Source organism: Sander lucioperca, chromosome 2 (assembly GCF_008315115.2).
Source record: "Sander lucioperca isolate FBNREF2018 chromosome 2, SLUC_FBN_1.2, whole genome shotgun sequence".
Taxonomy (NCBI): Eukaryota; Metazoa; Chordata; class Actinopteri; order Perciformes; family Percidae; genus Sander; species Sander lucioperca.
In genome coordinates, this window is record NC_050174.1 from 35,109,036 (window position 1) to 35,136,672 (window position 27,637).

Consider the following 27,637-nt stretch of genomic DNA (forward strand, 5'->3'; position numbering starts at 1 on the left):
CAGTGAAAGTTAGAGACGAGGGGACTGAATGTTTGGCTCCAGGACATCACTTTGTCATGATTTGAGTGGTGACGCATCTAAAATGATTTTACGTTGAATAAAAATAAAATAATTCAAAACTTGATAATTCTATAAGGTTTTTGATTTTGCTAAAGTTCTCCACGGTTACCTGTGGTTATGTCATTGCACCAAGGAAATGAGTGACATTTGTGAAGGTGGGAAATAGGGCTGAAAGATTTTTGAAAATAATCTAATTGCGATTTGTTTCCCAAATATTGCGATTCGATTTTTTTTTTAAACTTTGTCTTCTGTATTATTCAACAAAGACAAACAATAAATCATTTTATAGTATGAACAACACACAATTACACACTAGACAGTTAAAAAAGTAAAAATATAGTATATATACACACACACACACACACAACTGTAATTTTTTACAGTGCACAGAGAGGAGCTGCCTCCAGCCCCTCCCCCTCGTGAAGTTGCGTGCTGCCGTGTGCACTTGCTCAGAGAGGCTATCGTTACGTTAGCTAGTTGCTGGTGTTCTTGCCGTGGGATTAACTGTACTAATAAAACCGTTGAAACACCGCGGCCACGCTGCTGTGAAAGCTCCCCGAACGTCATTTATCAGAGTCTGGTTGTTACCCCTCTCAGTGGCAGCTCCTCCACTCCATATCTTTATAACGGAGCTAACCGCTAACCGGAGCTAACAGCTAATCAGAGCTAGTTGCCAACCGAGCCTTCAGTTCTGCGTTCCTGTATCCATTAACTGCACGTATGGACTCGAACCAGAATAAAACCCTTTATTTTATTAAAATGGCCGTAAAAGTTTTAAACTACAACTCAGAGTTGTTTGAATGACAGAAATCAGCTCAAGGTACAGTGTAGCGTTAGCGTTGCTAGTTGATGCTTTCTCTGCGGAGTGCAGACTGATTTGCTCTCGCGAGTCATGTGACCAAATTGCAGCCTTTGCGATTAGGAAATCGCGTTTTAACATATCGCGATATTATCGCAAATGCAATTAATCGTTCAGCCCTAGTGGGAAACAGAATGAATGAATCCGATTCCTGTGAAGAAACAGCGAGTCAATTCAATCCTAATGAAACAGACTGAGTTAATGATGGGTAACAATTGTTACAAAAGATGGTCAGGAAAGCTGAGAGAAGAAGTGTATGCTGTAGAAAGGGAAAAGAAAGTTTTACGGGATAATGGAAAAAAGGCATGACTTTAAGGGAAAGTTCAGGGTACAATAAGGTACTAAGGTGGTTAAAGACAGAAAGTGAGTGTTGTGAAAGTGACAGAAAGACAAAGAAAGAGATAAATGTACTTTTGAATTAGGATACTGGAGTTCATACTAATATTGTTGTTACAGAGACAACTGTAGCATTGGGGTTACAATCTACAGGAGGGTAAACGTTGAAAATAGTAAAAACTGCTATACCACAAGCACCAAAAACTTAGGGAAAAAGAGATAAATTATGTAATTTTCAGGAATGACTAGTGCTAATTTTCAAGACAAATTGCTTTTGGATATTATTGTAATCTGACATATCATAAAAAATGAATTAGGATTTGTGTAGAACAAACATATGTTTATGGAATATGATGTTTTATTGTTGTTAGACTGTTCAACAAATATATAGGCCTACAAGTTTGGTTGAAATGTTTAGCTGTTTAAATGCTTAGTTAGTTGACAGGACTGTTGTGATCATTTCTAGTTTCAGAAGTGTGAGGATTTTTCTACATTGTTACTTTTGATACTTTAAGTACATACTTTATGATACTTTTCGTACTTAGGTAATATTTTTGTAGCAACATTTTGAATCAATGATGTAATGGGTGAGAATGTAGGAAGAAAATCAAGAAAATTAAAATGAGTATGATTAGGTATAAATAATGCTTCTTGGAGAGTTGTGTGTTATGTGTTTATTCAGTGTGCCTCGATGGTGGTCAGAGCGGGCCCGTCTCACTCCCTCTACAAGCTGCGAGACCAGTGTCAAGCTGTTCCAGAACCAGGACTACGACCAGGAGATTAAGAACAGTGGACTCAACCACCAGCAGTCCAATTCGACGAATGCTGGGTTCAGTATTCAATTCAATCGGCAACGTGCTCTCTCCCTCACACACTTGCAGCAGGAACACATCTGGTGCTGCAGAACAGGCTGAGAGGGAGGAGCCGCAGATTTTCAACTGCCCACGGGTGAGGTGGTCACCCACATGGTTTTAGGGGTATGATCAGAGGCTGACATTAAGGAAGTAATGTCCCTCATGTCCACAAAGTACTTTGGTGAAACACATCCAGATGAACTGAAGTTTGAGTAGTTCAGTCTGACATGCCTGAACTCAGAAGAGGTATGATGCTGAAAGTGATAAAGATATCCACAGTTCAGTGCTGATCACATAAGTGAGACTGTGAGCAGGAGGCTAGCGTGGAGGAGAAGATTTCAGAAAGGTCAACCTGGTGACCTAAGGTATTCTTCACCTATCAAGAGACTGTCTGATGGGAGAGCAGATGAACAGCCTGCAGACGGACTGAGAGAGGAGAGGGGGGGGAGTGAGAGAGCGGATGTGCTCTGACTCATCGACGCAGGATAAGGAGGTACTGCATCAAGCAAGTACACATTTGGAAAAAGACACTTTCTCTAAAGAAGGAATTATTTTTACTTCTAATTATTTTATTTTAGGTTAAGACATGTCAAGCTAATAAAAAAATATATATATAAAAATAAACTAACATTTTGTCTGTACCTGGTGATTGTCTGTAAAAGTTATGTTGAATGTCATGTTCCTGTGACAGCTTCTACCAAGATTAGTGACGAAGAGGGGAATTCAGTTGGTGTTGGTGTGAGTTAATTTCATTGTTCTATTTTAGTGCACCAACAACATAGGCAGTTTTTGAACATGTTGTATGATTCAGTGCTGCCTAGATAAATTATTGGAAAATTTGAATTGGAAGTGAAGTAGGGTTGATATAAATACTGTAAGCAAATTGAGAGTGCTAAAGTCTGAAGACTGGGAGTGACTAGCATGGAAAATAACCTATCAAGATTAATATCAGTAAACTGAATTTGTTTGTAAATGCACCTTTTATCTTTAAAAAAAAAAAAAAAAAAAAGAAAAAAGAAGGGCAAGGTGTATCATAAGTGTCATTAGGACCATATGGAATGCATGAAAACAGTAGCAGTGATAATGTGGGAAAAGATAAGACAACTCCCAATCACAGATATATTCTAGTCAAATGAAAAGTTTTTTGCATTGGTTAATTTGTTGTTTATCGTGTATCAGTAATTTGTTCATGTTTTTCTTTCTAAAGTACAGATCCATGAAAGGAAATCAGTTCATTACAGCCTCATGATGGATTAGCATTTGTCATATAGGTTTAGACATCTGATTTTAATATCACTATTCTGCATAAGTTGCAGTGATGTTACTTAAGCCTGTAAATGTTAAAGGGTAAAATAACTTACACTTACTCCAGAGTGAAGATGTGCAATTCATTGATTTTGATAGTGATTACAATTTTGCTTATTGATTACAGAAACTATGTAGTAAAGAGGAACAATTTTGTTCCACATTACGTTTGCAAAGAGAATTTGTTTTGTGTTTAGAATGAAAATTGTAAAAGAGGTTAATTGTGAAGAGTTTAAGATAATTTTCACAGTTCAAGATGTACACTGATTGGTTGAAATGTTTGTTGGAGTTAATTAATTGTAATAAGGTGTGCATGGAAAAAGGGAGAGTGTATGGATGAAGGATAGAAACAGTGTATCAGAATCATAGACAAACCAAATTCAATGTAACAGGGTTTAAGACCATGTCAGAGATGATGAAGGATGTAATTGGAAAATGTTGTATCTTTGTAACCATCATGTAAATGTATTCTCTGGGTAAAATGTATTGTATGTTCTAGTGTATTGCATGATATGTTGTATTCCAACCAGGATAAAAAAAGGGAGGATTGATAACATTGATACCATCTCTCACCAATTAGCAGTTTAATTGCTTTCTTGCATAAGAAACAGTAGGCTTCAAATCGTTAGCAACTGGCTTTAACCAAGCACTAAAGTCAGTTTTTTTTTCAAGCCAAGTATCGCTAAATTTGCACTTCTCCATAGCTGAAGAATACAATTTTTATTATGTCTGTGGTACAATCAGAAAGAGACTCGTGCCAATAACACAAAAAGCTGATTGGCTGCAACATAAGTTGCACGTTGGTCCCATTTGTAGCAAATTATATTTGGACTAGTGAAAGAAAGAACTGCAACACCACGGAATAAAAAAGAATAAAAAAACAAACATTCTAAAGCACTGCGGTAGCATTTCAACGAGCGTTAGAGATAACATTACATGGCTGTAGGAAAATTAAGACCTGTTAATTAAAATAATTAAAAACCTAGAACACGATACTTTTGATTTTTAAATTTTAGACTTTTTAGATCCACGGAAAAACTGTAGAGGGGTGAGCAGTATGAGAAAAAAAAAACATAAAGCTTATAAACATGTTCTAGAAGAAACACAAAATACAAGTATGAACCTGAAAATGAGCACAATATGTTACCTTTACAGTTGCACTAACTTTTTTATACAAAGTGTCAAATGATTATGTATAATGTGAAAGGAATCACTTAGTGATAACTTTGTGCAACAGGGCCAGTCAGATTGTCACTGGAGAGTTCAATCAACCAAATTAAATTTACTTATTATAGATTTGTTGATATTTGCCTCTCATCAGAACATACATTTTGCTCCACCAGCCCCCATTGTGAACTAAATAAGCTTTTTCGATGAGATAAGAGATTATATGAGAAATCTACAGTGCCTTAATCACCAAAAAAGGCAATTTCATTTACCTCCTTTGTATTGAGGTGGAGGCAGAAATTTCAGCGACATATATCTCATAACCTCGCCAAACACAACTAAATCTATCTACATAGAGAGATACCACTAAAGGTGGTGAACATTGTTTTTCATAATTTGCATAAACTGACAATTAAAGCATTGCATAATGTATTTACTGATTTATTTTTGCCTTAGCGGAACCCCAAGCTGTAAACAACAGTTGGAGATGTTTATGCTCACATTGTGATTGGATCTCAGCAGGTGTAAATGCAATATGTACAGCGTGACCACATTGTTAAGAAAAAACCCCTCAAAATTGCATATGGAGAGCCGATCACAATCAGGAGAAAGAAAACGCTTTTTAATAACAGGTATAAAGAGCCATGGATTGGATGCCATTATACAAATAACATATCCAGATACAGCTTGCATGTTATAACCAGGTGTATACCAGGCCTGAATTACCTCAAAACAGATGTTCTCGCCTTCTTTATCACAGTCCAACCATAAAACCACGTAATCACAGCCTCTGGCTTCAACCTGACATGACACCAGAAACTTGGGGTGAGCACCAAAGACAGAAGGCATAAGACACATCAAATCACACGAAATGCAGTGAGCACCAATGTCTTGAGAAAACCAATACTGGGTCAAGCTCATTTACCTGGAGGAACTTGACCATGTTGAGTTTGGGGTTGGCCTCCTTTTTTTCTGTGAGAGCATTGCTAAAGAGTTCTGCAGGGTCCACCTTGTCCCAGTTGTTGTACTTCCCTGGAAAAAAAGGACTAAGCTCTTAAACTGTTTAAGTAAGAAATTACAAGAAATCAAAATCAAGAGAGTTAGGAGGTTGAAGAGGTTGAAACCCAAATAAAGATGTTAAAGGTGCTTTATACTCAATTACACATTGTATTTCAATCACATTCAACAGTTCTGTAAAAAGATAAACATAATGTCTTCATTGTATGTCAGACTGCTGCTTTACAGCTGTCATTCAAGGTTTTGTTGTACTGAATATATTATCAGCTTGTTTCTTTTTTCTTCCTGTATATACTATGAGATTACATTTTAGCACTGCAAGGAAATGTCATCAATAAAGGTTAGTTGAGTAAGGGTGTTAGGGTGAGCAGGAATTAATATGGATGATACCCACCGATGAAATCCAGACTCATCACATGTCCACAAACAGAAGTCATCTTAAAGCGTACATTTTGGCCCTGGAAGCTGCCGGTGTATTCGTGCACTGAGCATGCTCCGTTGAGCCCCTTGCGACTTGTACAATTTCCTTAAGGCCAAAGAGAACAGATAAGATAGTAATTAGTCAATTAAGTCATTTAAAAATGCAGGATGTTGTAGGCCTCAAAACATTTCAATGCCCTTCTTTGTACTAAAGCTTAAAAGGTATATTTCCGATTTTTTGAAGTGGGGTTGTATGAGGTACTTATCTATAGTCAGTGTATTACTACCTACATTAGCCAGCATAAAACATATGCCAGAGCTATTTTCCTGGACTTTTCATCTGCATTTAAAGTGAAAACATTATGTTTTTTCATATTTTCTGTCACATCTACAATGTTATAATGTCGGATTTTCATGTCAAATAATGAGGTAAACGTATTTTAGAGAAACCCCGTGAGCTAAAACATTCAGATGTTCTGAACGTTCCAGTTTCAACAGTTTTTTCTACTCTCGGCTAAGTGTTACGCAACTCTAAGCCGGCCTGCTATGATTGGTCATCTGCTCCAGGTAGGTAGGACTGGAGTGTTTGTTTTTTTACTGCGCTACTGTGGTGGTGTTAACACTGTCGCATTTAGCTACATGCTAACGGCAGTAAAATGTCATCTTGGCTGCCAGTGTTGTTAAATTCTCCCCAATTCCGGGTCACATTATTCCTAAACATTCCCGGTTATGTAGTATTTGGTTAAAAAGCCTTTATCTGCGATTATTGACTGTAAAAAGTGCTACTATATTCTATTAGTGTCCAGTGCTAACTATAGTAGCTACATGCTAACGGCAGTAAAAGTTGTCATCTTGGCTGCCAATTTGTTAAATTCTCCCCAATTTCGGGTTGCATTCCTGCTGAAACATTGGGTAGTTGTTAGAGAAATTTTGATTTACATACTTTCTCTCTTGTTATTATTAAACTGTTTGCATAGAATAATATTATACTGAATCCTCTAAACAAGATAACTGGAGCCATTGCGTGTCCTTGTCTAAGCACGGTGTGTTCCAGAGGGCATAGATGCCCTCTCAGACCAGATAGGGGAGACGTCATTGACTCTGACAAGATAAACAACTGACGACACCAACTCTTGTATCATGATTATTACATTTTACGTTGTATTACAAAAGCTGCTGTAGAGAGCTTTTCGGTCATTGTCTGTACTATTCCGTAGTGCGGAGAAGGCCTCCTCGTTGGGTTCTCGAGTAAAATGAACTTTATTTCTCTTCAGTGGTCTCTGTCTATTACTTGATAATGAAATTATTCTAACAGTAGTGTTTGGTTCAGAAGGCTTTATCTGCGATGTTTGATGGTAAAAAGTGCTGCTTCCAGCTAAGCACAGCACGGAGCCCCGGTGCCACTGCAAAATAGCCTCGGAGAAGGAACTTGTTTTGGTGGAACATGTACGTTCAAAAGTTGTTTTAAACATGCAACAGAAAGCTAGCTGTCTCGATTTATCCTGCAGAGATCTGAGGAGAAGTTAAACGAGTTTAAAATTTCAACACAAAGAAAGCAAAACGTAACGGACATCCGGCCGAAAAGAGTGAAATCCAACGGAATTTCAGGCAGCAATGGAGCAATCCCGGAAGTGGTACGTCGTAGATAGAGACTATAGCATTTGTAATGCATAAGGCCAAGTAGTGTAGTAAATATTAATAATTGGCTGAATTTCAGGATTAACTGTTAAAATAATTTGACAATTAAAAATAATAAATGGAATTCGAATGGCATTACAGAGGAAGATTGTTGGCTCTATTAATCCTTCAGAAAATTTAAAATGAATAAAAATGTCTATTTCTTTGTTGAACTTTTGAAATGCACTCAAAACGTACACATAAAATGACTTAGTATAATTTTCTAAAACTAGAGCCTACACTAGGTAATGAGTCATGCATGGAGTTTGAGGTCAGAGTGATGGCAAGTGAGGCAGGAACATGAGACCTCTGACAGCGGTGCCCCTTTTCCAGTAAGTGAGGGTCCTTAGTTACCTGGGCTCAATGCTACACGCTGACGTCTGATCTGAATAAAATTATTCTGTCAAGGCTAATTGTGACACACACACACACACACACACACACACACACATACACACGAAGAACAGGACATATAAATAGAGGCATGTTGAGATACAGGTTGCAGATCAACTCCAAGCAAACGACACACCAAAAGAAAAAAAATATAGCACACATCAACATCACCAGGACAAAAAACAGAAACAATCACACCAATCTGCAGTCATAAACTTCAGCAATGGAACAGATCCAGGTAAGAACCCTGCCTTATTGTTGATGGTGTTTTTGACAGCTACCACATGGTTACACTTGGCTGGACTTTAGAGTAGACTAGTTATGGTTTTGAAGGATATGATCACATTTTCTAAGTCTACCTTAATGCAATACTCACACACCCATTTCCACATTGAAATAGATATGGGTAGCTGTAATTATCCTTTCTATCCATACTGGCTGTGAGATCCCTTCCTAGCATAACAAGAGATTGGGGACTAAATCCATTCTCATCGGTGCAAAACTGCATTGTAAAGTTTAGAGCCTGCACTAGTGTGGCTAAAGATCATAAGTGTTGAGCAGAACAAGATTCCTGCACAGGTCTGTAGAGTACGGAGCCCAAAATATCCTGAATGATAATTTTTCTTTTTATCAAATTTTACCTACAATTGAAGGGCTGATCACGATTTGTTTTTCCTACCCGACAAGGCAATTATAACTAACTTATCAAAACAACGTTATAAAATAATCTCTAGAATCTGCGCCCTACTGAGCATTTAGAGATGTTTCTGGTGATGTCTGACCGCTGAGCCCCATTAATCAGCAAGTGACAAGTGAATTCCCTTATCTTTTCCATGGATCTGACACACCGCCTCTCTCTTCTCCATATGATTGCTAACCAAAACTTTGCTTTGCACTCCATAGGAGTAATTAACACTATGTACAGTATATGATTTTGATTGCGATATTAAAGATAAAGCTAATGTTAAACGGAACATGATACTGTGATATTGTCGCAGCAAGCACAGACACATGGATTTTTTTTAAAAGGGAGCCAATGTTTGAATGGAGGACACATTGCTATTGAATAATTTTTTTTATGTTTAAAATAAAATGTTTACTCTTTTATAAATGTTTATTCACATAACTTTAACTGTATTTCTTCCAGAAAGCTTAAATGTTTGATTATTTCAAAGCTCCATCAGTCAGCGTTCTTGAGTAACCACGATTGGACTATTGGCCAATTCCGCCATGCTTTCATGCTGATGGTTAACAGAAAATGAGTTTTCACTCGTAAGGCAATAGCAATGTGATTGAGGGCGCTGTGACCGGAGTGTAATGATGAAGCATTTGGCATAAGTTGGTAAATTCTACTTATTTAGCCGTTGGCTGGCTCGCTAGTTCGCTCATGCCCCTGCGTTGGAAAGCCACGTCACCAGCGTAGCTACGTTGTTATGGACGCCTAGGTCATTACAACGGCAACCCATACACAGGCTGGTGATGTCTGGACCATGAAAATAATGACACACAAGTCCATTCTGATCACTTACAAATAACAGTGAAGACAATCTGAGTAGATCTCGGTTTGCTTTTGGTAATCATGTTTATTGAAAATTGAAAAATCAAAACAAATAATTTTTTGTTTTACATGAGAAAAAGAACATTTTATTTTTAGGCCATATCGCCCAGCCCTACCCTACACTCAACCGGGGAATGTTGTGCATTAGCTTATTTCTTGAATTTTTTGCAATTGGAGCATCCAAAATTTTTATAAAGATTTTATTTTCAGGCCATATCGACCAGCCCTACCCTACACTCTACCGGGGAACTTGGCAAAGTAACTGACACAGAAACATTTGTCCACACTAACACAACCCTAGTTGTTTTCTGTGTCCAGCTGCTGCGAGTCTTTCTGCTGTGCCTGCTGGCCCTCCACCAGTGTCTGGCCATGCCACTGGGCAGTCAGTGTGTGGATGAATCATTCTGCACATACAGCCTGCAGGACTATTATAGCCAGCTGGTCAACCTGCCCAGCCACATCAACGAGCGCAGCATCGCAACTTGGAGCTACGTGTGAGTATAAGTATACAAAAGAGTGCAACCATAATTTAAGCTGCAATCAGCGACCAACAGGCCCTCGCACCTTACCGCATGCATGTGACCGACCATTGGGCACCGTGCACATGAGTTAGACTTGATTTACCGCGTGGAGTGTGCAGTGTTGAAAATAGTGTTTTGCAAATGTTGTACAACTTCCTGTGTTTTAAAGTGCTTACGTCATAATAATAAACCATCTCCAACTAAAAAGGAAGTCTCTGCTGAATGCAATGATGCCTTGACAGTTATCAAGCATGAGATTGGCCAATGTTCACTCAAGTTACATCTTTCGGTTTTATGGCTCAACACTCAATATGGCTGCCACGCCATAGCAGCGCCATTCAACGAAAACTTAAGCTTTAAACAACCTTTCATCTTAAAAAGGTTGTTAGATTGCACAGAATTGTATTAATTAAATGGAGTTTAATTACAGCGCGTTGAATATAAGGCTGATGTCCTGTTGCCAGCAGGTGGCAATATGTCCATGAGTCAATATTGGCATATAGTTTTCCTCAGGCCTGAACTCTTAAAAAATAGGAATCACATAGAGGTAGAAAACCTTGAAGTGAACATAGTACAATATCTACCTATGAAATAAAACCATTGAATGTAATATTACAGCCAGTGAAAAGTAGGGAAAAAATTAACTCCAATGAATATTAACACTGACTTTCCCATAAAAAAAAATAAAAAAAAGGTTAAAAAGGAAATTAAAATACTCCTTCTTGGAAAAATATTCAGTCAAAATATCAGCTCCAAAGCTATATTTAGCAAGATTTGCAACACTCAACTGTTTATGCAGGACCAAATAACTTAAAAATAATACTAAACAGAGTCAAAAAAAAAAATTTTATAATTTGAATACTGTAACATTCAGCAACAACTATTTACATGAATACATGTTGCAAATTATCCTTAGATCCAAACTTCCAGTTTATCAGGACTTTAGGTTTTGAGTTGAGTTTTCACCTACGAAAGAGTTGAGAGAGGCCATTATAGGGGCCAGCTTTAAATACAAACAGGGGGATCTTAAAATGAATTCTTCACAGTCGAAGATGTAACCAACTGCTTACTTACCACATGAACCACTAAATTAACAAATGACTGAATGAAAGCCTGTCTGTAATCTCTCCCTGCTCCTCATCTCTCACCAGGGAGAACATTGACTTGAACCGGGTGCCTCAGGTGATCCATGAGGCCAGCTGCCACACCAGCCACTCCTGCAGGGGACTCGACAACACTTTTGGTCTAGAGACCATCCCTGTGTCCCTGAGGATGCCTGTGCTCAAGAAAAAACCCAGCTGCTTCCCCACGACCAGCTACTCTCTGGAGTTTGAGCTTATCACCATAGCTTGTATATGTGCTATCTCCAGGCACAGCTAAACAGGACTAAGTGCTCTAATGTCAATTTAGGACCTTGGTGAAAAACAAGAAAATATGTTTGTTCAGATGCAGCACGAGGTAAAGATGGTGGTTTTTGAGAAATAGTCAATTTTACTCATTGTTATTGTTTTCCAGTTTCAGACACTGGCTGTCTAGCACCATTCCATACATGGCTGTTAATAGCTTATCAATTTTACATTAACTGATATAATTATTGTGTCCATATGGAGCATTTTGGAAACCTGGTTGTCACAACTTTGATTCCTGTATTAATTGTGGTCCATTCTGTATAGCCTTTATCCAGTCAAAAGAGAAGTATTAAGTATTCTCCACTACAGTACACATTACAGTAGCATACAGTACAGTTCAGCAGGGTTGGAAACAGTACTAGAATATTATAATCAATTAAAAGTAATGTTCTGAAAAATACATTTTCCTCAAATATAAGTAAAATTATAGCTGCTGTCGGGGCTGGGCATTTTGCAGAGGAAGAAGAAAAAGGAGGAAGAGGAGGAAGATGAAAAAAGAAGAGGAAGAAGACAAATGAGAACGACAAATACATGAGGGCCCATTACCAGAACTGCCAGGACTAATAAATATACATTATCATAAATCTTAAATTGAAAATATCTTTGAAATCATGTCTCTCTAATCCACAACATAATGGTTGAGTAGGCATTAGCATGTTTATTCTTCATCACGAAGGGATTGAACTAGTGCTGGTCAATATGGAGAAAATCAGATACCACAATATTCTTGACCAAATACCTCGATGTCGATATTGCGACAATATTGTAGGGTTGACAATTGGTGTTTTCACAAAATATCAACAGCAAAAATCCCAAAGCAAAAGCTCTCCGTCTTGCCTGTGACTCACACAATCCTACGCCGTGTGTGCGTAGCAGGTGTAGCCAGTTAAAACCTACATTCTGCGGCACATACGCTCCGCTAACGGTCCGCATTAGAGCCCGACCGATTTTTAAGGCAGATATCGATACAAATATTTGGCGATTTAAAAATATAAAATATTCCGATATATCGGCCGATATACATTTAAAAAAAAAATCCAGAAATGCATAACAAAACAAACAGATTTCCCAAACCTTTTTTATTTGTATTTATGAGTCCTCACTAAAATAATATGATTACACAGTTTAAAAATAAACTTGTTTGTTTTATTGTCACAACAGAACAGAACATCAAAATATATTAAAGTTCTGATAAATAAAATGTATAAAAATTAGGGCTGTCAATCGATTAAAAAATGTAATCTAATTAATTACATACTCTGTGATTAATTAATCGAAATTAATCGCATACATAATTAACGGTGCTTGAACCGATACTTTTTAATAAAGTTAAAAAAAGAAAAGAAAAAAAAAAGGGTACTAAACAACAGTCGGTGACACTAAAGAACGGCTTGTTTATTGCTAAGGCCATATGGTCAAAATTAAATGATTTAATAATAATAATGTATAACAATAACAATAAATTATTTCACTAGTAAATTGCTGTTGAATGACAAAAACAACCACTAGATGGGAAAAGGCCATTTACAATAACTTCAAATGCACCACGAGGCTGTAGTTTACCAGTTTCATCGTCTGTTTCTCCGACGGCAGCTGCAGGTTGTTACATACCGGTGTTGAATCCTCTACAGCAAAACACAGTCAAACTTTACACCGTTTAGCGTTAGCTGTCAGCATTTTAACCGTTTTTAATCTAGCTACTAGCTAGCGGTAGGCTAACATTAGCTGCTGTCGAGTATAGTGTTTAACTAGCTAGCGGTAGGCTAACGTTAGCTGCTGTTGAGTATAGTGTTAACTAGCGTCACGTGCAGCGGTGTGTCTGTTTCAGAGCATCAGAGAGAAGTGCAGACATATCTATAGCTAAGTTTCCATCCACTTGTCAATCGAATTATCTGAAGTTCGGTAAAAAAACTCGTGCGAATAAAGCTGGTGAAAGTGTGTTTCCATCCAACGGCTTTAAAGAGAATAAAAACCTGTGCGTAATGACGTCACATGCTGTTTTGCGATCAAATTGGTATATCGAATTGATTTTAGACATTTTAAGGTGTTTCCATTCATTTTCGCACTGAATCGCACAACATTCAAGCTAACTTTTGCGAACAAAATTTTGCTAGACAAAATAGATCATGCCATCTACCAACAAATGATAAATATTGTACAAGTTGTAATAGTGCTTATGTGCCAGCTGATAGCGACATATCAAGCTATAATAAGAAAACAACGACGCTATCAACACATTGCTATGATGATGCAGATGCACGTAAATGCCCGACGACAACGGAGGCGGCCTGTGGTGTGGGAACGACAGCACTCCAAACTGTTCTGGGAGATCGTGGTTCAGAGACACTTCACGGAAACCCTTTGGTTGTAATTTTTGAGGCGCATGATATCTCCCTGCGTAACTCCAGAGCGCACCTTGTGCCACAGGTGTATGGCGCAATAGACGGGACTCACGTCCCGATTAGACCCCCTGCTGAAGGCTACAGGGATTTAGTCAATAGAAAGGGCTGGCCATCAATCGTACTACAGGCTGTGGTAGACGATTGTTGCATCATAAGGGACATTTGTGTCGGCACTCCCGGTAGTGCGTCTCCTTGTTCGTCCACTTGTTGACACCCGCCATGTGTGCAAACACAGTGGAAATACTGCGCGGAAATGAACTAAAACTTCTTCTTTATTTTGTGGCGGGTTGCAACCATAAAATGACCTAAAACTTAATCATTTCAATTCATTATTTATTCGGCAAATAACGTTTCCATCAGCGTTCATCGCATAAGCTGTATATCGATCAAGATAAAATCCGATGAGACCGAACGCTTTTCATTTGAGTCGATATTCATGAAATTCAATCGAATTTTACTCTTTCCATAAGGCATTTTTCATTCGATATCACTTAATTCGGATAAAAACGTGTGGATGGAAACATAGCTAGTGGCACCAGATTTCGGTAGCCAGGGTTGGCAGGAAGAAGATTTTTACAAGTAAATGTTCCAATTAATGATCCAGGCGGCACATTCTCGTCTCCCTCCTTCATTTTACAGTCCAATGGTGGCTAGAACGGCTCCGGGTCTAACGTCAATATGGAATGGATTAATCTGCGTTATTTTTTTTAATGCGTTATTTTTTCTCAGATTAATTAATCGAAATTAACGCGTTATTTTGACAGCCCTAATAAAAATACAAACTTAAGATATGAAACTTAAAGGGTTAAACACGAGTGTTGCCAACAGGGACGTTGTAGAGTGCCCTCTGGTGGACAAACTATGCAACGCCAACACTCATAACATGGTTGAAGCGTGTTTTGTCTGTTGTTATTTTATTTTTTAAAGGTCCTATGACATGCTGCTTTTTGGATGCTTTTATATAGGCTTTAGTGGTCCCCTAATACTGTATCATGGTTGAAGGGTGTTTTGCATAAACAGTATATAAGAGTGGACCAACAGATCCCGTTGCTCTGGACGGAGACCAGTGAAGGCCATTAGAAGCACTTTTCCGGTGAGCGCCGAGCTAAGTAAAATGCTAGTTAACATTAGTAATTAAACTTAAACAGCTAATGTAAGTCGAAACTGCCTGCGAGCTCCTCCTGACTATACAGTAATTCTCTACTGTGCGACAGAAAGTCGCATGGTTATGACACAATTGTTAGCCTATTTTTACAAAAACGTCTGCTACAGAGCCATAACGTGAGGTACAAGGTAATGGAACCTTTTATACATTGTCGTGTTTCTTTAGAAATAAACAATGGACAAATAGAGTCTATAAACGCTTCAGATGTAAAGTTATTCACTGTCAAAGTGACGTCAAAATGAATGGCAGTTAATGGAATGCTAACGGGGGGTGAGTGCTTATTAGCATCAAAATGGCGCCATAGGAGGTTCGGGTTGTGAGGAGACGCTTACCCCCTTGGTGTTTCGTCCGTTTTTATTTTATTTTTTAAATATTCATTTATCGGACATTATTATATATATATATATATATATATATATGGTCTGGCTCTAGTCCGCATACGTTACCTGTTCAATGTAGCCGAAGTTGCGCAACCTTGCCCCTTTTTTCCAACTGTTACTAACTGTTGCTAAACTCCCTTTCTCTGGCACGAGACCCCCCATCTCCAGCCTGCAGTTCAGTGCGGCTGCTGGGGAGCGCACATTTTTTTTTTTTTAAAATGAGTCGTGAAGCCAACAGCAAAGCCCAACTTTACTTTTAATAAATGTTCTCCCCTTGTCTTAAAATAGTCAAAAATCAATACTAGAGTTACCCACTTCCTTGTCCAGCTGCTGCAATAAATATGCAGGGAAGGAGAAATCACTTTGCACAAAAATCATCTGAGAAATGTTTGATGGTTATTTATTTGTGGTTTAGAACGTAATCACTGCAAAACAATCATAAATTAAGCTTTATTTATCTATCTGTACAATGACAGATTCAAGTAGCTACAAAACATTAGTTCTGCTGGTATACAGATGGACTGGAGTATGTGATGTTAGCTGTCCCGTTCACTGAATATGATGTGAAAGCCCCGCCCATTTCTAGCACTTAAGGTAATTGTTATGCATTGCTCCCTGGTTGACCCAGGTGAATTCTGAATTGTCATGACCAGGGAAATACCCATGTTGACTGGCTTGGTTTGAATTGAACAACCCTAGCCCAACCCCTGGTAGGTGGTGTGAAAGAGGTATTACTTGCAGTTTGGGAGTTCCAGGTGAGGTCAGGAAAGCTGTTGCTCTTGATGTAACGTTACAGTAAAAAAAATAATAGTAAATTGTCTTATAAGGGAAAGATGCACACCCCTACTATTGCTACCCCTTTGGGGTTTGAACCCTAACCGGCACAAACTCAAAAATAACTAGAACTGCAAGCAGTTATGACGGGGCCCAAGCCACCCACGCCAGTCGCCCCTGACGCCCGGGGGAACGTGCGAAGGCCGAAGCCGAAGCCGGGCGGCGGGGAGGCAAACGTCGCTAAACATCGAGAGGCGCGAGCCGCGACGTCTGCGGTACGCCGCCGTTGGAAATGTAGCAGTCAACAGTTCACCTCCACGCATATACGGACTACCTTTAAGAATTCTCTACAATAAACAAACTTCTTAACCCCCCTGACCGCAGGAGACAGCAGAGAAAAATGACAGAGTGACCGAGAGGGTGGAGGGGGGAGGCAGGTGTGGTGGATGAAGGAGCAGGGGAGGTGGTCAAGTTGTTGCAAATGGCGTCATAGGCGCTGATTTATGTTTTCCTCCGTGGGTGCTTCGTGGGAAATTAAGAATCAATGCCACCAACATAACCAATCACACTATGACAGACTCTCCACTTAGCACCAACTGCAATGTTTAATTGCACAGTAGCCTATGAATGGTGTTGATTTTGGATTGAAAAAGTGAGAGAAAAGAGTTGCATTTGTCCACTGTGAAGGTTGTAGCAACTTTGTCAAGTGGGTTAAGTAGTTTGTTTATTTTAAAAGTGTGAGCTTTAAAAGTGTGAGCTGCAAGGTCTGTGGTACATTTCCATTGCAAATATCCCATTAACATTGAGTAAAAGGGCCAAAACTCGTCTACATTGATTATAGCGCCCCCTAATGGCCGATCAAATTTGGTACAGAGCCTCAGAGTGGCATGCCAAACGAGCACTACAAGTTTCGTGTTGATTGCTTTTACTGTGGCAGAGATATTGCAATTGCAAATTCCCCATTTAAATGCATTGAGTTATTGGCCAAAACAAAACGTTGCTTATGGCACCCCCTAAAGGCCGATCTTTGCCAAATTTGGTAGAGAGCATCGTAGTGGGATGATGAACAATTTATTTGCTGATAACATTTAATTTGGCCGAGATATGATATGATACGTGTGTGGTAGCTAGCTAGGAAAATTTGGTCGTCAAATGCGCAAACTTCAACGTAGCAAAATTCCTTGGGTAACTTTTGGTCACGTCCATTTGGAGATGCTACCTACCAGGTTTCGTGCTGATCCGTCACACGGCCTAGGACGAGTTTGAAAAAGTTGGTTTTGCGCATTGTGCGATATTGCGGAAAACAATTTAAGCGAAAATGGGCGTGGCCTATATGATGTGATTCAAGGAATACGTGGATGTAAGTATTTTTTATGTGCGATGTGTAATGTGGGAGTTAAAGGCAAAAAACCATTATAGCGCCACCTAGTGGTCCACATGTGCAATTTTTGGTAGGTGTGGTCCATGACCCATTGTCTATCTACCCTGTAAATTTAAAGTTGTTCACATTAGTGTAAGTAGTAAATGTAGACGTGGGTCCCATAGGCCACGCCCACTTTGACCCCTCGGTACCCCACTCTAGGGTTGGCCTCAGGAGTGGCCCTAGATGGTACCCATCAAAGTTTGTAAAAATCAGATTAGCGGTTCATGAAATATAAACTTTTTGTACTTGTAGCGCCCCCTAGTGGCCAATTTTTGTAAAACGGGTAAGTGACCTTCAGAGGGTCATGTTAAACAAGAATCTAAAGTTTGGCGTTGATGGCATTTATTTTGGCCGAGATATGGCAAAGTTGGTGTTTTCATACTTAGCTACAAAATTTATTTTGTGGGTAATATGCGCAGTTTTTATCCTATCAAAATTATTTTTATTAACTTTTTGTTCGGCCCATCTGGAGATGCTACCTGCCAAATTACGTGCCGATCGGTCGCACGGTCTAGGAGGAGTTCGAAAAAGTAGGTTTTTGATAAATCGTGATTTTTCACGCATAAAAGTTTAGGCGGAAATCGGCGTGGCCTATCTCACGTGATTCAGTTGGATCCAGGGAACGCGTGGATGTATGGTTTTTGAATGTACGGTGTACGAGTTATAGGGCCAAATGCGGTTTTTCTGCTATAGCGCCACCTAGTGGTGGAAGTGGGTCATTTGTTGCGCCTGAGGTCCTTGCGGAGTTTCAGACCAGTCCTGAAAATGGCAACCCCCACCATGTACGGTTTAGGCTGTAGTCGGAGTTTTAGGCGGAGAAGAATAATAATAAAAACCTTTAGAAAAACAATAGGGTTCTACAGACCTGCTGTACGAACGGCATAGCTTTGATATTGCCCGTTCTTACAGACTCGGGCTTGGACCCCTAAATAACGATTAATCAGTAGAAAAACAATAGGGTTCTACAGCCCTGCTGTATGAACGGCATAGCTTTGCTATTGCCCGTTCTTACAGACTCTGGCTTGGACCCCTAAAAATGAAAAATCTTTAGAAAAACAATAGGGTTCTACAGCCCTGCTGTATGAACGGCATAGCTTTGCTATTGCCCGTTCTTACAGACTCGGGCTTGGACCCCTAAAAATGAAAAATCTTTAGAAAAACAATAGGGTTCTACAGCCCTGCTGTATGAACGGCATAGCTTTGCTATTGCCCGTTCTTACAGACTCGGGCTTGGACCCCTAAAAATGAAAAATCTTTAGAAAAACAATAGGGTTCTACAGCCCTGCTGTATGAACGGCATAGCTTTGCTATTGCCCGTTCTTACAGACTCGGGCTTGGACCCCTAAAAAATCTTTAGAAAAACAATAGGGTTCTACAGCCCTGCTGTACGAACGGCATAGCTTTGCTATTGCCCGTTCTTACAGACTCGGGCTTGGACCCCTAATAAACCAGGACAAACTCAATAGGGTTCTACCCTTTCTGGGGTAGCATATTTCATGATTTTGCAACAAAACAGCCAAGTTTTGTGTGCCTCACGTCGGCCCTCATTGCCTTTGTCTTGGCCAAAAATTAGCACTGGAACACACCGCAGAGACTACAGCCGATGGCCAAGTACCACGTGCATTCTGCGCCCACGTGAGAGTAAAATAATTCTCCATACCAGCAGGCGGCATTAATCTATTCATCATTCAACAAGGTGAACCGGTATAAAAACTTTGCTACGATACCCAGAACAAACAATGTTTGCTTGAGCAGCGGTAGAACTGAACAGAGCCTACGTATAAATAGGCTCTGTTCGGTTCGGCGGACACTGGGAGATGGCTAACCAGACTGTCCTTCTCCTGGGCTGTCATCCGTTCCCTCGGCAAAGAAGTCTCCCTACAGTGGGAGTGGAGGGACCAAACAGCACGCTGCTGGCTCGTTAACTAACGTTAGCTTGCTAATTTCACCCACCCAACATGCCTTCATCATACACTAGTTACTGAAAAAAAATTGCAATGTGCTTTCGCTACGATGTGACAAGAGTGTGTGAAATAAACATTAAGTTGTTACATTGAAATAATTGAGAGGCTGGCCGGCTGGCTAGAAAGCTAGCTTGCTTGCTAGGGGGCTAATTGTTTAGTGGTGCAGAGGGTATAGATATTTATATTAAATATCTCGGTATAGGATATTAGTTTATTAAAGTTTATTTTGTAATGTGTGGGTATGTAGAGATCTTTTAAAAGACATGTTATTGTTGTAATAAATACACCTACACAAGTAGTTATGAAGGCTATATCTTGTTGTACATTTGCCATCTAATGGACAACGTGCAAAAATCTGCGGGGTCTTGAGAAGTCTTCATCCATCCATCTTCATCCGCTTATCCGGTATCGGGTCGCGGGGGTAGCAGCTCCAGCAGGGGACCCCAAACTTCCCCTTCCAAAGCCACATTAACCAGCTCCGACTGGGGGATCCTGAGGCGTTCCCAGGCCAGGTTGGAGATATAATCCCTCCACCTAGTCCTGGGTCTTCCCCGAGGCCTCCTCCCAGCTGGACGTGCCTGGAACACCTCCCTAGGGAGGCGCCCAGGGGGCATCCTTACCAGATGCCCGAACCACCTCAACTGGCTCCTTTCGACGCGAAGGAGCAGCGGCTCTACTCCGAGCTCCTCACGGATGACTGAGCTTCTCACCCTATCTCTAAGGGAGACGCCAGCCACCCTCCTGAGGAAACCCATTTCGGCCGCTTGTACCCTGGATCTTGTTCTTTCGGTCATGACCCAGCCTTCATGACCATAGGTGAGGGTAGGAACGAAAGCTTTGCCTTCTGGCTCAGCTCTCTTTTCGTCACAACGGTGCGATAAATTGAATGTAATACCGCACCCGCTGCGCCGATTCTCCGACCAATCTCCCGCTCCATTGTCCCCTCACTCGCGAACAACACCCCAAGGTACTTGAACTCCTTCACTTGGGGTAAGGACTCATTCCCTACCTGGAGAAGGCACTCCATCGGTTTCCTGCTGAGAACCATGGCCTCCGATTTAGAGGTGCTGATCCTCATCCCAGCCGCTTCACACTCGGCTGCGAACCGATCCAGTGAGTGTTGGAGGTCATAGGCCGATGATGCCATCAGGACCACATCATCCACAAAAAGCAGCGATGAGATCCCCAGCTCACCAAACTGCAACCCCGACTACGCCTCGATATCCTGTCCATAAATACTACAAACAGGATTGGTGACAAAGCGCAGCCCTGGCGGAGGCCAACCCTCACCTGAAACGAGTCCGACTCACTGCCGAGAACCCGGACACAGCTTTCGCTTTGGTCGTACAGAGATTGGATGGCCCTGAGAAGGGACCCCCTCACCCCATACTCCCGCAGCACCTCCCACAGTATCTCCCGGGGGACCCGGTCATACGCCTTCTCCAGATCCACAAAGCACATGTAGACCGTTTGGGCATACTCCCAGGCTCCCTCCAGGATCCTTGCAACAGTAAAGATCTGGTCCGTTGTTCCACGACCAGGACGGAATCCGCATTGTTCCTCTTCAACCTGAGGTTCGACTATCGACCGAACCCTCCTTTCCAGCACCTTGAAGTAGACTTTACCGGGGAGGCTGAGAAGTGTGATACCCCTGTAATTGGCACACACCCTCTGGTCCCCCTTTTTGAAAAGGGGAACCACCACCCCGGTCTGCCACTCCTTAGGCACCGTCCCCGACTTCCACGCAATGTTGAAGAGGCGTGTCAACCAAGACAACCCCTCCCCAGAGCTTTAAGCATTTCTGGACGGATCTCATCAATCCCTGGGGCTTTGCCACTGTGGAGTTGTTTAACTAGCTCAGCAACTTCCACCAGGGAAATTGACGACAATCCCCCATCATCATCCAGCTCTGCCTCTACCATAGAGGGCGTATTAGTCGGATTTAGGAGTTCCTCAAAGTGCTCCTTCCACCACCCTATTACCTCCTCAGTTGAGGTCAACAGCGTCCCATCCTTACTGTACACAGCTTGGATGGTTCCCCGCTTCCCCCTCCTGAGGTGGCGAACGGTTTTCCAGAAGCACCTTGGTGCCGACCGAAAGTCCTTCTCCATGTCTTCTCCCACACCCGCTGCTTTGCCTCTTTCTCAGCAGAGGCTGCAGCCCTTCGGGCCCTTCGGTACCTTGCAACTGCCTCCAGAGTCCTCTGGGATAACATATCCCGGAAAGACTCCTTCAGTCGGACGGCTTCCCTGACCACCGGTGTCCACCACGGTGTTCGTGGGTTACCGCCCCTTGAGGCACCTAAGACCCTAAGACCACAGCTCCCCGCCGCAGCTTCAGCAATAGAAACTTTGAACATTGTCCACTCGGGTTCAATGCCCCCAGCCTCCACAGGGATGCACGAAAAGCTCCGCCGGAGGTTTGAGTTGAAAGTCTGTCGGACAGGGGCCTCCTCCAGACGTTCCCAATTCACCCGCACTACCCGTTTGGGTTTACCAGGTCTGTCCAGAGTCTTCCCCCACCCTCTGACCCAACTCACCACCAGATGGCGATCAGTTGACAGCTCTGCCCCTCTCTTCACCCGAGTGTCCAAAAACATACGGCCTCAGATCAGATGAAACGATTATAAAATCGATCATTGACCTTTGGCCTAGGGTGCTCTGGTACCAAGTACACTTATGAGCATCCCTATGTTCGAACATGGTGTTCGTTCTAGACAATCCATGACTAGCACAGAAGTCCAACAACAAACAACCACTCTGGTTTAGATCAGGGAGGCCGTTCCTCCCAATCACGGTGTAGCCAGTTTCATTGATTGCAGTGAAAGCGTAGTGTTGGAACGTCTGCTCCGCAGACGCCAGCTTAAGTTAAAATGAATTTTACTTTTAAGGATAGGAACGAGAAGCGAATTGCCTCTAGGTGTAAAAACAGCTTTATCCCGGGAATCCGTTTTTTTATTTTTTATTTTTTTTATATAAAGCATAATTATATTATTTGTCACTTTTTCTGGGTGGACGGGGGGTCGTTTTTTTTTGGGGGGGGGGGGCACTGTAACATAAACATCAGCTTAGGGCTGCACGATATTTTGTGTCATTGTCTACATTGCGATGTGCGTACGCGCGATAGTCACATCTCAGAAGTTGTGATGTTGACACCAAAACTTTTTTGCTGTTGTACGGATTTCATGTCGCGGCTTTCGTCGCTGTTTGTCACTTTGCCTAAGATTGAGTGGCAAGTAGTACTCGCCCTGTTTATTTGGTTGCCATGACTTCGTGAGTGATGACATCCTGTCACTCTTCCAGTTGCTCACCCTAAAATGGGGAGAGAGAGCGGATGACCGTTCGCTTGAGTTCAGTAGAGCAGACGGCTCTGCAGAGTCGTGCAATTACGGTGCGCATTGTACATAGTGGAAACCCTGTTGTGCGTCTGCCCTATTTCTTTTTTGTGAACACATTTTTATTATTTTAAATGTAAACATGTACAGCATTCAGACAACAGTACAGGTAAATTGCAATCAAAAAGAAGAAGAAAAAAGATCTAGAGGCGACACCCCATCCCCCACCCCACCCACCCCATTAAAACTGGATCTCTGTAAAACTCTTACAGGACATGAGAGACCACGTAACAAAAAAAAGAAAAGTGCACTTACAGGTAGTAATTACAGCATTTCCTCAATCTTATCTGCCATTGTTTGCCACGCTAGAATAGTATCAGCTCCAGCACTGTGCATTCTTGCCACTGATAGCTCCATATCAACTATGTCAATGTATGTGTTAATCCATTGGGACTTAGTGATTGTATGTGGAGGTTTCCAGCGTAAAGCTAGCAACTTCTTGGCAGCAGTGATGCCCGTTAAGAGCATATGTCTTTTCCCACATGTCAACTTAAGTGGGGAGGTATCATTCAAGAGTAGCACAGTGGGAGAACATGGTACAGTGACATCCAGTACATTAGATAAAGTAGCACAGACCTCACCCCAAAAAAGCCTCACGTCCTTGCATTCCCAATACATATGCATGTATGAGCCTATAAGTCCATCTGAGCACAGGGTGCAGACTGGAGATGTTAAACGTTTCATGAGAAAGTTTCTCCTAGGAGTGAGGTAAGTTCTGTGGATATAATTGAAATGGATCTGTTGATGGTCCGGGTTTTTAGAAGCAAAGACAATCGAGGACCAAATCTTTTCCCAGTCCAGTGAATCATCTCCGATATAGTGTTCCAGATCGCTAGACCATACATGTAAGATGGGGAGGGTTTTATAAGAGGCATCCCGGATAAGTGAATATATTCAGGAGACCAAACCTGTTTTTCGGCCTCTATTGTACAGAATGGAGTGCAAAGGGTGAGTAGTTAGAGGAGAACTCCATGGTACTCCATATGCTTTCATAGATGACCGTAGTTGAAAGTACAGAAATAAAGATGTTCCAGGCAATTGGTAAGACAGTCTCAGATCATTAAAGTCACGAAGCCCGTTCTCGTTATACACATCAGCTAAAACATATATACCCCTAGAGCTCCAATCCGGGGATGAGAATGAGACCCCCCCAGTGAGTAGGGAATAGTTGTTGAAGAGTGGACTATTCAAGTGCCATTTACATGTGCTCTTAGATTCCTTCTCAGCAATAACCCATGTTGATAAGAGGAAACTCATTATGGGACCAAGCCGTAAATCAGTAAATCAGATCCTCCAGTCTGTGTGGGGATGCCAGGTCCTTTTCTATAGGTTTCCAACAGGGAACAGAATTGGGGTTAAGCCAATCTGAAAGTGGTCTCAGTACAAATGACCAAAAATAATATTTAAAGTTAGGCACGGAAAGACCACCCACTGTTTTATGCCGTTGAAGTGTTGCTAACTTCACCCGTGGCCGTTTCCCTCCCCAAATAAATTTAGAGACCAAAGAGTGGACTCTTTTCCAGTAATCAATTGGGGGTGGTAAGGGCAACATTGAGGAAAAGAAATGTATGCATGGTAAAATATCCATTTTAACAACTGACACACGAGCTTGTAATGATTTTGGCAAGTGAGACCATCTACTGAGATCCGCCTCAACTTTATTATAGATGCCCTGTTAATTCTTATTGGCAATATTGGCTAATGAAGGAAAAATGTCTACCCCCAAGTATTTAAATTGTTTGACCACTGGGATGTGCTGAGGTAATGAGCTCAGGTTCAATTTAGAGTTTAAAGGGAGAAGCGCCGATTTGGTCCAATTGATTTTATAACCAGATAGAGAGCTAAATTCGTGAAAAGTATCCAAAATATGCGGTAATGATATGGCTGCTCTATCAAAAAATAATAATATATCATCAGCATACAGCGAAATGGAGTGTGTGGTATTGTTAAAAGTTATGGGGGAAATAAATGGGTGTTGACGAATTTTCTGTGCGAGGGGCTCTAATGACAAAATAAAAAGAAAAGGGCTTAATGGTCATCCCTGTCGGCACGAGCGCGATAAATTAAACTTGTTTGATATGATGCCATTCGTGTTTATCATTGCAGATGGGTTATTGTATAGTAGTTTAGTTAAATTAATAAAAGTTGAACCCAATTTAAAGCGCTGTAGAACCATCCACAGGTAATCCCATTCTAGCCTGTCAAAAGGCTTTTTCTGCATCTCAGCATTGCACATGGAGAGGGAATATCCTTGGCAGCATGAATCACATGAAGCAGACGCCGTACATTGTCAGAAGCAAGTCGTGATTTCACAAAGCCCGTCTGGTCACTCTTAATTAGCGTAGTTATGTGGGGGTCCAATCGCGAGGCCAGTATACGGGCAAAGATTTTTATCTCGGCATTGAGGATAGACAATGGTCTATAGTTCCCACATTTAGTGGTGTCCTTATTGGGTCTGGGCAATACAGCTATCAAGGCAGCATTCGTGTCATTAAAAAAGGCACCAACTTCAACAGCTTTACGAACCATGGCTAAAAAGTATTGTCCCAGCTCTTCCCAAAAGGTGATATAAAACTCTGGGGGAATTCCATCCCATCCCGGAGACTTGCCTTTTTTCATTCCAGCTATCGCACCTCTCAACTCAGTCAGAGTGATTGGTTCACCAAGGCGCTGTGCATCTTCTGGCGTAAGCGTAGGAAGCTCTAAATCTTGTATTATCCAATGATATTTCAGATTTGTATAGGTCTGCATAAAAATTTTGGAAAGCAGTATTGATTTCTTTGGGAGCAGTCAGCAGTTTTTGGTCTGAGCTGATAGCTGTAATGTTGGAATATTTTTCACATTTTTGCAGATTAAGAGAGAGCAAGTGACTTGGCCTCGAGCCATTAAAATAATAGTTCCTTCTGGTCCTATGAATTTGAAATTCAGCTCGTAATCTCAAAATGTTGTTCAACTTCATTCTGACTGCGTCAATTTTCTTTTTATTGTCCTCTGATGCGCCATCCCTCTGCCGAGCCTGTTCTAGCCTTTGTAATTCATTTTCAAGTGAATTAATTTTGCCCAGCCTTGTTCGATTAAGGTAAGAAGCAAAAGGAAATAGTGATATTCCTCACAAATCCCTTAATTGCGCCCCATAAGACTCGAGGGTCCTCTACTGAGTTAGCATTCTCTGAGATAAATGTTTTAAAAGAATTTCTGAAATGGTCACAATAATCATTGTTTTTAAGTAATGTGGTGTTAAATCGCCATCTTGTGGCCTTAGTTGGAGTCTTGGCAAGTGTGAGCTGTGATGCGATAACACAATGGTCAGATAAAGAGTTAGGATAAATCACAGCTGAATGAATTTCAGAGTATAAAATTGCAGAAGCCTACTGGCTAATGATCTATCCTTGAATAGGTTTTGTGTCTGTACGAATAAAAACTATATTGTCTTGAAGAAGGGTTTATAGCTCTAAATAGATCTGTGAGACTGAAATCGTCAATTAAACCTTGGAAGGCAACTGTCGAAGGAGGAATATGTTGAGAAGGTGCACTAGATCTATCGAGTAAGGGGTCCAGGACAGCACTCATGTCAGCGCCAATAATAACTGAAAAGTCCTGCAGGTCACATAACGTCTTGCTAATTGTGCCAAAGAACTCCGGGCTAAAATGATTTGTGGCATATATACACAGAAATGCAATTTTTTGCCCAAATATATTGGTTTTAACGTAAGCAATTCGACCATCCTCACTTCCATAGCTTCCAATTATTGTTAAGGACAGGCTACGCCTTAACACCACCAGGGCACCGCGGCTTTTAGAATCAAAAGTATCCGCAGCTGAAGTGTAGTAATAACGGTTCGACAAGCGTTGTTTATCAGAGTGTTTAAAATGTGACTCTTGAATGAAGGCCACGTCTATCCTGTGTCTTTTAAGCCAATCAAGACACATTGAGCGCTTAATGGGGGCATTTAGGCCATTTATATTCCAGCTAGCTATGTGTAGCATAGTCATTATTACAGACAAGGCTGGGCAAAGTTTTGTTTTCCTGCATATACATTATAGTCAGAAATGTGGAGATCCAAATATTCAACCCCATGTCGCCAAAGAAAAAAAAAAAAAGGAGAAAAAATACAAACTTGCATCTAACATTATAAACATATAACAAGGTGGCAGTAGCCACATATAAAACACACACTATTTGGGCACCTGAACTGAGAAAGCCGGCTATCACACCATTACAAAAGCCCACCCCCGGTACATTATTCTGTATAACCAGTCAAGTGTCATAAAAAGAAAAACAGCAGAGATTGGCCACAGTACAAAATGAGAATTATCCAAAGTTAGAGTTTTTGAGATTTACAAAAAAAAAAAAAAAAAAAGATATGAAACTCAACTACATAACTGTAAATATTCATCCATATCAGAGCCTCTTGGAAGTTAAATCACGTAAAGCAAGTATTATAATAAACAAGCATCCCTCATTTTGTCAAGTAACATATAGAGTTACAGTTACCTTGAGTATGCCCCTGAGGTGTGTTATGGCTGTGCGGGATAATAGTTCACTTATCTAGAGATCA

At 41.0% G+C, this 27,637-nt stretch overlaps 1 protein-coding gene across 1 annotated transcript in view; it reads right to left on the reverse strand.

The window, feature by feature from the left end:
* Positions 1-27,637, reverse strand: part of top3b (DNA topoisomerase III beta) — a 95,794-nt gene that overhangs the window by 55,372 nt on the left and 12,785 nt on the right. Inside the window, exons 2-4 of the mRNA XM_031300899.2 lie at positions 5,993-6,124; positions 5,507-5,613; positions 5,308-5,382 (exon numbers count right to left, since the gene is read on the reverse strand). Of these exons, the coding sequence (XP_031156759.1) occupies positions 5,308-5,382; positions 5,507-5,613; positions 5,993-6,124 (314 nt within the window). The remainder of the gene's footprint in view (positions 1-5,307; positions 5,383-5,506; positions 5,614-5,992; positions 6,125-27,637) is intronic.